General features: G+C 41.0%; 1 protein-coding gene across 2 annotated transcripts in view; it reads right to left on the bottom strand.

Moving 5' to 3' along the window:
- The window catches only part of LOC124136059, a 125,355-nt gene that overhangs the window by 50,389 nt on the left and 60,373 nt on the right, over window positions 1–14,593 (bottom strand). Inside the window, exon 1 of one of the 2 annotated variants that reach the window (XM_046501831.2) lies at window positions 9,542–9,738. The exons of the other annotated variant lie outside the window; for it this stretch is intronic. Coding sequence (XP_046357787.2) covers window positions 9,542–9,563 — 22 coding nt within the window. The 5' untranslated portion in view covers window positions 9,564–9,738. Of the gene's footprint in view, window positions 1–9,541; window positions 9,739–14,593 lie in introns of those variants that run through there. 2 annotated transcript variants of the gene reach the window in all.

The following is a 14,593-nucleotide window of genomic DNA, read 5'->3' on the forward strand; positions in this document are numbered from 1 at the left end:
CGCTACCGTGAGCCACTGGTTGTTATATGAACTACTTACTAGATAGCATTTAGCATGGCATATCTGTTTATTTGTAAACAGGTATGGTGAAATGGGGTTTAACGTCGCGATCAAGATTATTGCACTTTCATAGCGACGTGCTACTAATGCTGATTTGATAGTGCTAGCCCAGATAGGCATCCGCGTACAGTTGCACCCACAAAGCAGGGCTTGGCATCCGGAATACCGCTTAACAGGGTCCGGCGTCCGGAATACCACTAAACAGGGTCCGGCGTCCGGAATACCACTAAACAGGTCTCGGTGTCCGGAATACCACCTAACAGAGCTCGGCGTCCGGAATACCACCTAACAGAGCTCGGCGTCCGGAATACCACGTAACAGAGCTCGGCGTCCGGAATACCCTAAACAGAGCTCGGCGTCCGGAATACCACTAAACAGGGCTCGGCGTCCGGAATACCACCTAACAGGGCTCGGCGTCCGGAATACCACCTCACAGAGCTCGGCGTCCGGAATACCACCCAACAGAGCTCGGCGTCCGGAATACCCTAAACAGAGCTCGGCGTCCGGAATACCACTAAACAGAGCTCGGCGTCCGGAATACCACTTAACAGAGCTCGGCGTCCGGAATACTCACTTAACAGGGTTCGGCGTCCGGAATACCACTTAACAGAGCTCGGCGTCAGCAATACCACTCAACAGAGCTCGGCGTCCGGAATACCACTAAACAGGGCTCGGCGTCCGGAATACCACCTAACAGGGCTCGGCGTCCGGAATACCACGTAACAGGGTTCGGCGTCCGGAATACCACTAAACAGAGCTCGGCGTCCGGAATACAACCTAACAGGGCTCGGCGTCCGGAATACCACCTAACAGGGCTCGGCGTCCGGAATACCACGTAACAGGGTTCGGCGTCCGGAATACCACTAAACAGAGCTCGGCGTCCGGAATACCACTAAACAGGGCTCGGCGTCCCGAATACCACTAAACAGAGCTCGGCGTCCGGAATACCACCTAACAGGGCTCGGCGTCCGGAATACCACTAAACAGAGCTCGGCGTCCGGAATACCCTAAACAGAGCTCTGCGTCCGGAATACCACTAAACAGGGCTCGGCGTCCGGAATACCACTAAACAGAGCTCGGCGTCCGGAATACCACTTAACAGGGTTCGGCGTCCGGAATACCACTAAACAGAGCTCGGCGTCCGGAATACCACTTAACAGAACTCGGCGTCCGGAATACCACTTAACAGGGCTCGGCATCCGGAATACCACCTAACAGGGCTTGGCATCGGGAATACCACTAAACAGAGCTCGGCGTCCGGAATACCACTAAACAGAGCTCGGCGTCCGGAATACCACTAAACAGAGCTCGGCGTCCGGAATACCACTAAACAGAGCTCGGCGTCCGGAATACCACTAAACAGAGCTCGGCGTCCGGAATACCACTTAACAGGGCATGGTTAAACAAAACAATCGCCAAAGGCCGCTAATTTGAGAAAATGTACATCTGATCCCTCAACTTCGGACTATTTTTTAAAAGCGCGCTAGTTTGAAAATGAAAGGATCAGTATTAGTTAATCGCCACTGTTTCATTTTGTTATTTAATCTCCGTTTTATATTCCATGCTAGAAAACAACAACAAATATTATATCACCAAGTATTTGCGAAAAGGGCAACAGCTGCCAACTCATAGTGGTAATAAAGAATTTTAGCGTTAAATAAACTTAAATCACGTTTAAATTTACGTTATACAAACGAAATGTCATGGTGCTCTCACATTGAAATGTGCAGCTATGACATCAGACTTGTGTGTCAACTGTAGATTGCCTGTGGCGAATTGACAGTTCACTGACCTATTTTCTCCAATGCAAATTTTAAGCACGTGCATTACAAATGTACTGATTATAACGATCAAATCGCAGTAAATGCACGTGTAATGCGAATATACGGAGGTTCAAATACAGCACGGACATCGACGCAAGAAGTTAAAGATTCTCATGTATAACGAATGTTCTGCATCAGATTTCCGTGCAGCATATTTGTGTTGTATTTTTCTTAATTTATTTATTGATTTATTAAAACTTTCAAGCTATATAATAGATGGCGCTATTTCGAAACATGTATAACAATATGGTGTGGTATAAGTTATAATTTATATCTGAGTAGCCAGTAACTTGTGACTTTGGTGCTGTATTTTAAGTCAGATGACCGCCTCCGTTGTCTAATGGTAGAGCGTCCGCCCGGAGAGCGGAAGGTCAGGGGTTCGATCCCCGACCGCGTCATACCAAAAGACGTTAAAAGATGGTACTTGTTGTTACCCTGTCTGGCGCTCGGCATTAAGGGGCTAAAACAAGGACTGGTCGGCTCGGAGTCAGTATACTGTGTCTGAGTGGGGTATTCATGTTAAACTGCGGCATGGTATCTCAGTGAACTAGCACTATAAATCGGCATCAGTCCAGACTAGTACAAGCAGACACACACACAAATACACTTACATGCACGTCGCTATATAAGTGCAATAATCTTGGACGCGACGTTAAACCCCATTTCACCTCACCTTATGTCAGAGTAGCCAGTAACTTGTTACTTTGGTGCTGTATTTTAAGTCAGATGACATACGTCTAACTGGACATTCGTTACATCGCTGACCCATACATTATCTGTAACGAGTGTCCAGTTACTCGTGTCTTCTCCTTAAAATGACCTATCACTTTAACATAACATGGCATGGACAGTGTATCCTTGGTGGGTCATGATCGCGTGGGATTCGCGTGTTTTAGCCAAATCTCGGCCACATCGACGTTTATTTTACCCAATGATCAATAAATCATACTTGATCAATTTTCTTTTATAAATGTCAAATTGGAATAGTTACAAGGTCAAACACAAAGTATGCAACGCCGAATACTGTCACACATGTAGGTTTTCGGTTCGAAATAGCATCATCTATTGTACTTGAAACGAAGGAAACAGCACCGTAGCAAAAACGGAGTGAGTGAGACGGGTTTGGCGCGCTTTGAACAGTATTTCAGCTCATAACCAGAGATGGCTCTGAAATAAGATAAATTACATAAAGTTTGTGCCTCGGGTTTATAATGCACACATTACGATGGGGATATACACGATTATATAGCACGACCAGCCAATGGTAACCCACAAATAACAAGTCGCGACCCTCGTTGCAGTTACACGTGCGTTATCTGACATTACATACATTATCAAAGTAACAAAATACTACCTACTCAGATATAAAATACAGCCTGAAAGTTACAAGAAATCAAAAACAAAATAAATACAACACAAATATGCTGCAAGGAAATTTCATGCAGTCGTAATAAAATGAGAATCTTAAACTTCATGCTTCGATATCCCTGCTACATTCTAACAATGCCCGGGGCGGTCGGGTAGCCTAGTGGTTAAAGCGTTCGCTCGTCACGCCGAAGACCCGGGTTCGATTCCCGACATGGGTACAATGTGTGAAACCCATTTCTGGTGTCCCCCGCCGTGATATTGCTGGAATATTGCTAAAAGCGGCGTAAAACCATATTCACTCACTCTAACAATGCCCACATTCGAACTGCATGTACATTTTGAGCGATTTGATCGTCGTAACCAGTACATGCATAATGCACGTGCTTAGAATTAATGCATGATTAATATTTGAATCGCAGAAAGTAGGTCAGCTTGTTAACTCAATTTCGTTACCTTATAACCTTCAGTTGAAACAATACAGTGACGCCATAGCTGTACTTTACCTTGGATTCCATCGCTACTCAACACGGCTGATGGACATACAACGCAGATATTTCAGTCGGTCGATAAGCATGTTGAGAATGGTAAATTCATAATCTTATGATGATTCTTATAGTATATACTGCTCAAACAACGCTTTTAGGGACCACTTTAATCTTTCTTATTACCATGTCAGTTAATCTGGCACGACAGATGGTAAAATAAAGAATAGGGGGGGGGGGGGGGGGGGGTGCTGTTACCATACTCGTGGTTGTGAGCAGACTGCGAACATAATCATGAAAGATCTTCTCTGCTGCCCGTCACATATCCAATAGATGATTGGACACTCTTGTCTAAGGCACCGCAATTCGCTGTGCTGAGCTGCGTTTTTGTTTCTATAGAGCGTTATTCCATACATTTTTATCAGAAACAGAACAGAGCCATTTCGCAAAAGTCATTGCTCTGTACAAGACATTTAGAGCAAGTTGAATCGGTAGATTTGCATAAATATATGTACATGCATGTACATATATACAAATTGCTTCGAGAATAGAGTGAGTGAGTATGGTTTTACGCCGCTTTTAGCAACATTCTAGCAGTATCACGTCGGGGACACCAGAAATGGGCTTCACATATTGTACCCATGTGGGGAATCGAACCTGGGTCTTTGGCGTGGCGACACTTTAACCACAAGGCTACCCCACCGCCCCTTTCGAGAATAGAACTATACTGTGGGGCAGAAGAAACTATGCACCTAGGTTTGATGGTGGCTAAAAAAGAAACAAACAAGAAATGGCTATTCGTTGGGGATGTATTTGAAAGTGGTATGCTAGTTGTGTTTGGGATCCTAAGTCTGCTGTGTTTCGGCGACTGTTGTAACGTTTGTAATGTTCGGTCAAATCCAACTTTCAAGCGCATACTTTCTTTTACTTTTTTAACAAATTGCACGTGGCATTATCGAGGCGCTGTTGTGAGATTTGCGAAGTTATTAAGGGAAATTTGCGTAATTGTGTGGTAATCACATAATATGATACATTGACATACGTCACTTCTTTGTTTCCTCTTTTGGCGTTTGAATAAAGAAGACATTATTACATAGTACACTTCGGAAACTTTTCGTATAGTATCAATTGCTTCTGTGTATTTTGGATCAATCATTTTGTAGAAATACTTTGCGTCAAATTAGCTAAAAAAATGATGTGTTACTGATCCCCGATACCTTGATTGCAAGGTTTTATATACCCAACACACGCAATACAATCACTCTCTGACACTTGGCGCTGGTACTTATCCCAAAACTCATTAATGGCCGACTTTAATCAAGTAAAATACATCATCGATTCAGAATGAGGAGAAGAATTGAGTAGACAGGCAGCCAATCGTCATTGGATTTACCACTTGCCATGCATAGATGTTTTTTACAAAAACACATACGACCCAGGGCGCTGAGGATGCAATATGATCATACACTGCTCCGATTACACGGGTCGGAAAGAGTAAGGGTGTGTTAATATAAGACTGGCGATGCAAGCCTGTGTATCATTATTTTCGTTACCTTTCCTCGTAGGGTTCGAAATAACCGAGTTCATAAAATCGTTTATTACTCGGCTGTTGACAATTTTACTGTTTAATAACGATAAGCTTGAATTACACAGTGTTGTATTTCAAAGAGCGTAATTATGTACTGCGGGAAGTAGTTTCACTAACAAATATTGAAAACTCCTAAACGTCCCTGGGCTTTTCAAAGACATTGTGTGTAGAGATGATAGATCGATGAGAGGAGCTTATGCACGCTCGATGACACCAACAACCCCGTTTGTAGGCTGACGTCACATGGAGTTGTTTCGCCGGTGTATCTTGCAAAAAGGTTTCACAAATTACGTCTCAGGGTATTGTGAGAATGTGAGGGAAATACCAAACTTAACCCACCTGTTCGGAAAATGGTCTTGTCCGACAAGTCCGAGGTCGGATTCTATTCAGGGAGTCAACCTTATTAATATTTGGGTTAATATTATTAAAGCGTGTACATTTTATCAACATCCTTAAAGTGGCTGTACATGATGTTGATGTGTCTTATAAGAACTCAGCGACTCGGGGTCCTCCCTGCATTGTTTTACTGTACGATAAACAACTCCTCCTCCTCGTTTATTTCTTAAATATAAGTCTCGATTATCCTTCGAAATAGATTCCAGGTTCGTAAAAGACAAAATAGTTGTGAAAGGCATATGAATGGATCACTGAAAATCAGTGATGGCTAAACAAGTTCAGATCCCAATCGCACCATGTCGTATTGTTTGTGGCAAGGGTGAATGACGGCAATATGGACCCCGTGTCTCACTGCCCACCCTTTCCGTCAAGCAGTATCACATTCGCAGACACTTCTCAGTATTACGTGTAGGTGGCAAAACGTTGACGATTCAATGACAGGACAAATATTACAAATTACGGGTGTGGGTGGCAAAATGGTAACGATTCAATGACAGGACAAATATTACAAATTACAGGTGATGGTGGCAAAATGGTAACGATTCAATGACAGGACAAATATTTCAAATTACAGGTGTCGGTGGCAAAATGGTAACGATTCAATTATAGGGACAAATATTTCACATTACAGGTGTCGTTGACAAAATGGTAACGATTCAATTATAGGGACAAATATTTCAAATTACAAGTGTCGGTGGCAAAATGGTAACGATTCAATTATAGGGACAAATATTTCAAATTACAGATGTCGGTGGCAAAATGGTAACGATTCAATTATAGGGACAAATATTTCAAATTACAGGTGTCGGTGGCAAAAGGGTAACGATTCAATTGTAGGGACAAATATTTCAAATTACAGGTGTCGGTGGCAAAATGGTAACGATTCAATTATAGGGACAAATATTTCACATTACAGGTGTCGTTGACAAAATGGTAACGATTCAATTATAGGGACAAATATTTCAAATTACAAGTGTCGGTGGCAAAATGGTAACGATTCAATTATAGGGACAAATATTTCAAATTACAGATGTCGGTGGCAAAATGGTAACGATTCAATTATAGGGACAAATATTTCAAATTACAGGTGTCGGTGGCAAAAGGGTAACGATTCAATTGTAGGGACAAATATTTCAAATTACAGGTGTCGGTGGCAAAAGGGTAACGATTCAATTATAGGGACAAATATTTCAAATTACAGGTGTCGGTGGCAAAAGGGTAACGATTCAATTGTAGGGACAAATATTTCAAATTACAGGTGTCGGTGGCAAAATGGTAACGATTCAATTATAGGGACAAATATTTCAAAGTACAGGTGTCGGTGGCAAAATGCTAACGATTCAATTGTAGGGACAAATATTTCAAATTACAGGTGTCGGTGGCAAAATGCTAACGATTCAATGACAGGACAAATATTACAAATTACAGGTGTCGGTGGCAAAATGCTAACGATTCAATTATAGGGACAAATATATCAAATTACAGGTGTCGTTGGCACAATGGTAACGATTCAAGTATAGGGACAAATATTTCAAATTACAGGTGTCGGTGGCAAAATGGTAACGATTCAATTATATAGGGACAAATATTTCAAAGTACAGGTGTCGGTGGCAAAATGCTAACGATTCAATTGTAGGGACAAATATTTCAAATTACAGGTGTCGGTGGCAAAATGCTAACGATTCAATGACAGGACAAATATTACAAATTACAGGTGTCGGTGGCAAAATGCTAACGATTCAATTATAGGGACAAATATATCAAATTACAGGTGTCGTTGGCACAATGGTAACGATTCAAGTATAGGGACAAATATTTCAAATTACAGGTGTCGGTGGCAAAATGGTAACGATTCAATTATAGGGACAAATATTTCAAAGTACAGGTGTCGGTGGCAAAATGCTAACGATTCAATTGTAGGGACAAATATTTCAAATTACAGGTGTCGGTGGCAAAATGCTAACGATTCAATTGTAGGGACAAATATTTCAAATTACAGGTGTCGGTGGCAAAATGGTAACGATTCAATGACAGGACAAATATTTCAAATTACAGGTGTCGGTGGCAAAATGCTAACGATTCAATTGTAGGGACAAATATTTCAAATTACAGGTGTCGGTGGCAAAATGCTAACGATTCAATTGTAGGGACAAATATTTCAAATTACAGGTGTCGGTGGCAAAATGGTAACGATTCAATGACAGGACAAATATTTCAAATTACAGGTGTCGGTGGCAAAATGGTAACGATTCAATTATAGGGACAAATATATCAAATTACAGGTGAGACCAGACATTACAAAGAGAGAATAGCCGCGTATATACATAATTCCATTGATGTAGAAATTTGTCGGGTATATGTAGTACGTAGTTCTAACACAATATGAGTTTGTTAACATTACTGATGAAAACTATACAAAATGTGCTTTAAATATTTCAAAAAAATATTAAAATAAATTCGATTTAGTTACAATGGGAGTGAGCACTAGAATATTCAAGTAACAGCAAAAATTAATATACAAAATATTTGTATATCGAACGAATTCACACATTGATAATCTAAAGCTAAATTAACTTTCATTGCCATAGCTACATGTCTAGGTTCAGTTTATCAGTTTTACAGAGTAACAAAAAGACATAACGGTGTGTTATAGCTACAGGTTCAGTTTAACAGTTTTACAGAGTAACAAAAAGACATAATGGTGTGTTATGGCTTCAGGTTCAGTTTATCAGTTTTACAGAGTAACAAAAAGACATAACGGTGTGTTATAGCTACAGGTTCAGTTTAACAGTTTTACAGAGTAACAAAAAGACATAACGGTGTGTTATAGCTACAGGTTCAGTTTATCAGTTTTACAGAGTAACAAAAAGACATAACGGTGTGTTATAGCTACAGGTTCAGTTTAACAGTTTTACAGAGTAACAAAAAGACATAACGGTGTGTTATAGCTACAGGTTCAGTTTAACAGTTTTACGGAGTAACAAAAAGACATAACGGTGTGTTATAGCTACAGGTTCAGTTTATCAGTTTTACAGAGTAACAAAAAGACATAACGGTGTGTTATAGCTACAGGTTCAGTTTATCAGTTTCACGGAGTAACAAAAAGACATAATGGTGTGTTATAGCTAAAGGTTCAGTTTAACAGTTTTACAGAGTAACAAAAAGACATAACGGTGTGTTATAGCTACAGGTTCAGTTTAACAGTTTTACAGAGTAACAAAAAGACATAACGGTGTGTTATAGCTACAGGTTCAGTTTAACAGTTTTACGGAGTAACAAAAAGACATAATGGTGTGTTATGGCTACAGGTTCAGTTTATCAGTTTTACGGAGTAACAAAAAGACATAACGGTGTGTTATAGCTACAAGTTCAGTTTATCAGTTTCACGGAGTAACAAAAAGACATAATGGTGTGTTATAGCTTCAGTTCAGTTTATCAGTTTTACAGAGTAACAAAATGACATAATGGTGTGTTATAGCTACAGGTTCAGTTTAACAGTTTTACGGAGTAGAAAGAAAGGAATTATGTTGTGTCATAGGCACTGGCCCAGGTTTAAAGCCACCATGCTGTTTGGACTGGCTTCAGGACCATGCGTTCGCTCCATTTCCAGACAGACTGGAACTATTCCAAAACCGGAACAAAAGACCGACAACATTGTATTTCAACAACTTACCTGGTAAAAAAGTTCACGATACAATCTAAACAAATTAGCATTGTCCTCGAAATGAAATTATATACATGTACACCTTTACCATACAGATACACAGAGTCACATATCACTAGCTTCTTAACATCACAACGTATATCACAAGTGGCAAACTCACCTATGGCTCCGTTGGGATACATCTTACCTAGGCGATGTCTGAAATGTAAGATTTCCTCGTGAAGTCGTGAATGTGAATGTCAAACAACTGACTGCGAGATATTAATACACATACAGTGTGTATACGAGGCGGACAGTGGGCGGTGAGGTTCAAGTTCAATACCAGCTTGTATCCAGCTACCAAAGACCATCTCCCGCCTCCGGTGACGGAGTTACTAATATGTAGGCGAGGTATGGCTGTGTGTGACTCACGTCGGTCCATCGGATTCAGTCATGTTGGCTTTGATCCAAATTGCAACAATGGCCAAAAGGGAGAACAATAAATCATGGTGCTTACTCGTCCCTAATGATGCCGCCTCCCTTCCCCTGAACTCTTCTTTTGAAGTTTCTCGTCAATAAAGTCCAAGTAAAAGACAAATGTTAAAAACCCGTAAGGTATTGTCTCGGGAATGTTTTACATCTGAAATCAGATCAGGGACGGGCTAGTGTCATTAGTTACTTGTAATTAGTTTTCAAAAACAATTCTGTCTTTGGTGGTATAATCTTCAGCAGACACTGCAGAGGGTGACCAGGTGTTATGGAATCAATTGAATGCATCGATACATAGTACCAGACCATAACTTCAGGTTTGATAGGGTATTCAATTGGGTTTGGCAGCTCTCGGGACCATGTAACGATTGTCCCCGATCGATGACAGCACCGGTCAACAGACTGACCCTTCTGAGAGATCAGTGCACAAAGAGTACAGTGCCAATATTCAACATGGAGAGAAGGGAAAGACGGACAATTTAAATACAAGCGTCAAAACCCTTTCCATAATCATAAGAAATGTTTGCAAGAGTTTGGTGTACGATTCCGGCAAGTACATGGGAAGTCAGTGAAATGTTCACACACGTGAGAGTCAATATAGACTTACAAAGACACATAACATTCTGGGTTTCTAACGGGCTTATCTATCAAGGAAGTCTCTGAAGTAGGAATACCTATTGCAGTATATGTGCTTATATTATGGACCTGTCGTAAGAGGCGACTATGCTTATCGTAAGAGGCGACTATGCTTATCGTAAGAGGCGACTATGCTTATCGTAAGAGGCGACTATGCTTATCGTAAGAGGCGACTATGCTTATCGTAAGAGGCGACTAACGCGATCAGGTGGTCAGGCTCGCTGACTTGGTAGGTGCATGCCATTGTATACCAATTAGATAAATGTTCATGATATCAATCTCTTGATTGTCTGGTACAGACCGCCGTCATATATCTGAAATATGGCTGAATGCGGTGTTGAACAACTGGTCTTGATGGTTGTAGTAATTGTTCCAAAATTTCGTCTGTTTAAAGAATCTTTGATTTCTTCAGCTATTTTATTATTGTAATTAAAAGCGACATACCATTTCAAATCATAAGGAATTTCTGCTAAAAGCAAAGCCGATTCCGACAATACCATGAGCATGTGTTAACGAATCACTTGCAAATAGAGATTCGTGAATTTGGTCGCTTTTATTTAGATACTCATAAAGGATTATTATAACGAATATGTAAAGTCATACGTCAACGCCAGATAATAATCAATCTGGATTATCTGCTGTAATAGATTCAATGGGACGAAAACGGCATAAGAGTGATGACAATTATGTGAATGGATGACTAAAAGGGAATGGTGACAGATATTCGCGACAGGATAAGCATTCACTGCCCTTCCGATAGTACCCGTCACTCACACAATTCTCACGTCTGTTTCCTTGTTCAATTTATAATGCCTGACTCAGCAATCTCCCGCCCGCCGTGATATTGCTTGAATATTGCTGGAATATTGCTAAAATCAGAGTAAAACCATACTCACTCACTCACTCACTTTAGCCATACGCCGGTGACCGGTAAACAGTGGAGTCTAGACCTGACAATCCTCTGTCAGCATCGTGAGCAGTGAGCAGTGATGTTGCTGGAATATTACTAAAAGCGCCGTAAAATCATACTCACTCACTCATGTTAACACACGACGCGTCATATTTATTAAATTCTCTTGATTGTACACTTTGAAATGTCTGGGGTGGCATTAAGGGTCAATAATTGAACGCTCCTATTTCCTGTAAGCAGCATTTGAACGTAGCAGATGTAATCAAAATTAACATATCGTGTTTATTTTCTACAAAATCAGTAAATGCTTCGCTCACTCGTACAGAGAATTTAGAAACCTCACGCGACCTACCACGGAGGTAGCATTCGCGCAGCAAGGACATCGCAATCGAATCGGATTTTAAGGAAATTGCCGTTGTATGACTGAAATATTGTTGAATGCGATGTTAAACAACAAACGAAGTAGTAAATCAAATGAACATTAAATACCACTCTTTGAGGTTAGGACCCGTAAAGATCCGGGTAGAATAGGCCTTCAGCCAACCATGCTTGTCGTAAAAGGTGACTAACAGGGACGGGTGGTCAGGCTCGCTGACTTGGTTGATGCGTGCCATTGTGGTTAGACCTGGTATGAAGTTTTATATGTCCCTGGTAAGACCTGGTATGAAGTTTTACATGTCCCTGGTAAGACCTGGTATGAAGTTTTACATTTCCCTGGTAAGACCTGGTATATAGTTCTACATTTTCTTGGTAAGACCTGGTATGAAGTTTTACATTTTCCTGGTAAGACCTGGTATGAAATTGTACATTTTCCTGGTAAGACCTGGTATGAAGTTTTACATTTCCCTGGTAAGACCTGGTATATAGATTTACATTTTCCTGGCAAGACCTGGTATGAAGTTTTACATGTCCCTGGTAAGACCTGGTTTGAAGTTTTACATGTCCCTGGTAAGACCTGGTATGAAGTTTTACATTTCCCTGGTAAGACCTGGTATATAGTTCTACATTTTCTTGGTAAGACCTGGTATGAAGTTTTACATTTCCCTGGTAAGACCTGGTATATAGTTCTACATTTTCTTGGTAAGACCTGGTATGAAGTTTTACATGTTCCTGGTAAGACCTGGTATGAAATTGTACATTTTCCTTGTAAGACCTGGTATGAAGTTTTACATTTCCCTGGTAAGACCTGGTATATAGATTTACATTTTCCTGGCAAGACCTGGTATGAAGTTTTACATGTCCCTGGTAAGACCTGGTTTGAAGTTTTACATGTCCCTGGTAAGACCTGGTATGAAGTTTTACATTTCCTTGGTAAAACCTGGTATGAAGCTTTACATTTTCCTGGTAAGACCTGGTATGAAGTTTTACATGTCCCTGGTAAGACCTAGTATATAGTTTTACATTTTCCTGGTAAGACCTGGTATGAAGTTTTACATGTCCCCGGTAAGACTTGGTATGAAGTTTTACTTTCTCCTGGTAAGACCTGGTATGAAGTTATGACCACGTTATGCAGGGCATATAATGATAAGTTAAGACTCAGTGAGTCATTTTCGTATAATTACTGTTATTAACGGCTTGAACAGTTTTCAGTTATATTACCTTTCAGCATCATGTGGGAGGAAAACTGAAAGACGTGAAAGTCGTTTACTTCTTTGATGAAACGCATTTGGCGGACAACACAAATACAGAACGATTCTCGAACCGGGATTCGAACCCACAATCATAGGTTTCTGGCGTGCCCAAAAGACGCAACTCTGCATAGCGAATTGCGGTGCCTTGGACGACCTGGCCACCCGTACCTCTTGTTCGTTATGAACGCAAACGCATGACAATTCCTGTTTGTCTTGGCGCCATTGTAGCCCAATGGTTAATGTGTAAGCTCGCCACGCTGAAAACGTTGGCTGGTCGTGCAACATAATGCGTGTATATCTCCATCGTAATGTGTGCATTATAAACCCGAGGAGGCGGTCGGGAAGCCTAGTGGTCACGCGTAAGACCTGGGTTTGATTCCCGACATGGGTATAATGTATGAAGCCCATTTCTGGTGTCCCCCACCGTGTTATTGCTGGAATATTGCTAAAAGCGGCGCTAAACCATACTCACTCACTATAAACCCGAGGCACATGCATTATGCAATTTCAGGACCATCTCTGGATATGAGCTGAAATACTGTTCAAAGCGGTGCTGAATCCAACTCACTCACTCCGTTTTTGCAACGGTGCTGTTTCCTTCTTTTCAAAAACAATAGATGATGCTATTTCGAACCGAAAACTTACTACACGTGTGACAGTATTCGGTGTTGCATACGTTGTGTTTGAGCTAGTACTATTCCAATTTGATATTTAAAAGAAACAAAATAATTTGATATCTGAAAATTCATATTAATTCATTCAATTTCAGGCTGTATCTTATGTTTGAGTAGACCGCCTCCGTGGTCTAATGGTAGAGCCTTCCGCCCGGAGAGCGGAAGGTCCAGGGTTCGATCCCCGACCGCGTCATACCAAAAGTCGTTAAAAGATGGTACTTGTTGTTACCCTGTCTGGCGTTCGGCATTAAGGGGCTAAAACAAGGACTGGTCGGCTCGGAGTCAGTATACTGTGTCTGAGTGGGGTATTCATGTTAAACTGCGGCATGGTATCTCAGTGAACTAGCACTATAAATCGGCATCAGTCCGGACTAGTACAAGCAGCCACACACACAAATACACGTGCATGCATGTCGCTATATAAGTGCAATAATCTTGGACGCGACGTTAAACCCCATTTCAACTCACCTTATGTCTGAGTAGCCAGTAACTTGTTACTTTGGTGCTGTATTTTAAGTCTAACTGGACATTCGTTACATCGCTGACCCATACATTATCTGTAACGAGTGTCCAGTTACTCGTGTCTTCTCCTTAAAATGACCTATCACTTCAACATAACATGGCATGGACAGTGTATCCTTGGTGGGTAGTGATCGCGTGGGATTCGCGTGATTTTAGCCAAATCTAAGCCACGTCGATGTTCATTTTACCCAATGATCAATCAATCATATTAATAATTATTATGCATTTTCGGACATCAAATCATGATTGTCTTTTGGGGGTTGACAACTAGTGAAACATGTGTCATAAAAGCCAACATTGTTCCTGTAATATGTCAGCCTAGAATTAGCAGAAATGCACGTCTTAATATGAGAATATCAAACAAAACAAAC

This window comes from Haliotis rufescens, unplaced genomic scaffold (assembly GCF_023055435.1).
Source record: "Haliotis rufescens isolate VD_foot unplaced genomic scaffold, xgHalRufe1.0.p SCAF_44, whole genome shotgun sequence".
NCBI classification, from domain to species: Eukaryota; Metazoa; Mollusca; class Gastropoda; order Lepetellida; family Haliotidae; genus Haliotis; species Haliotis rufescens.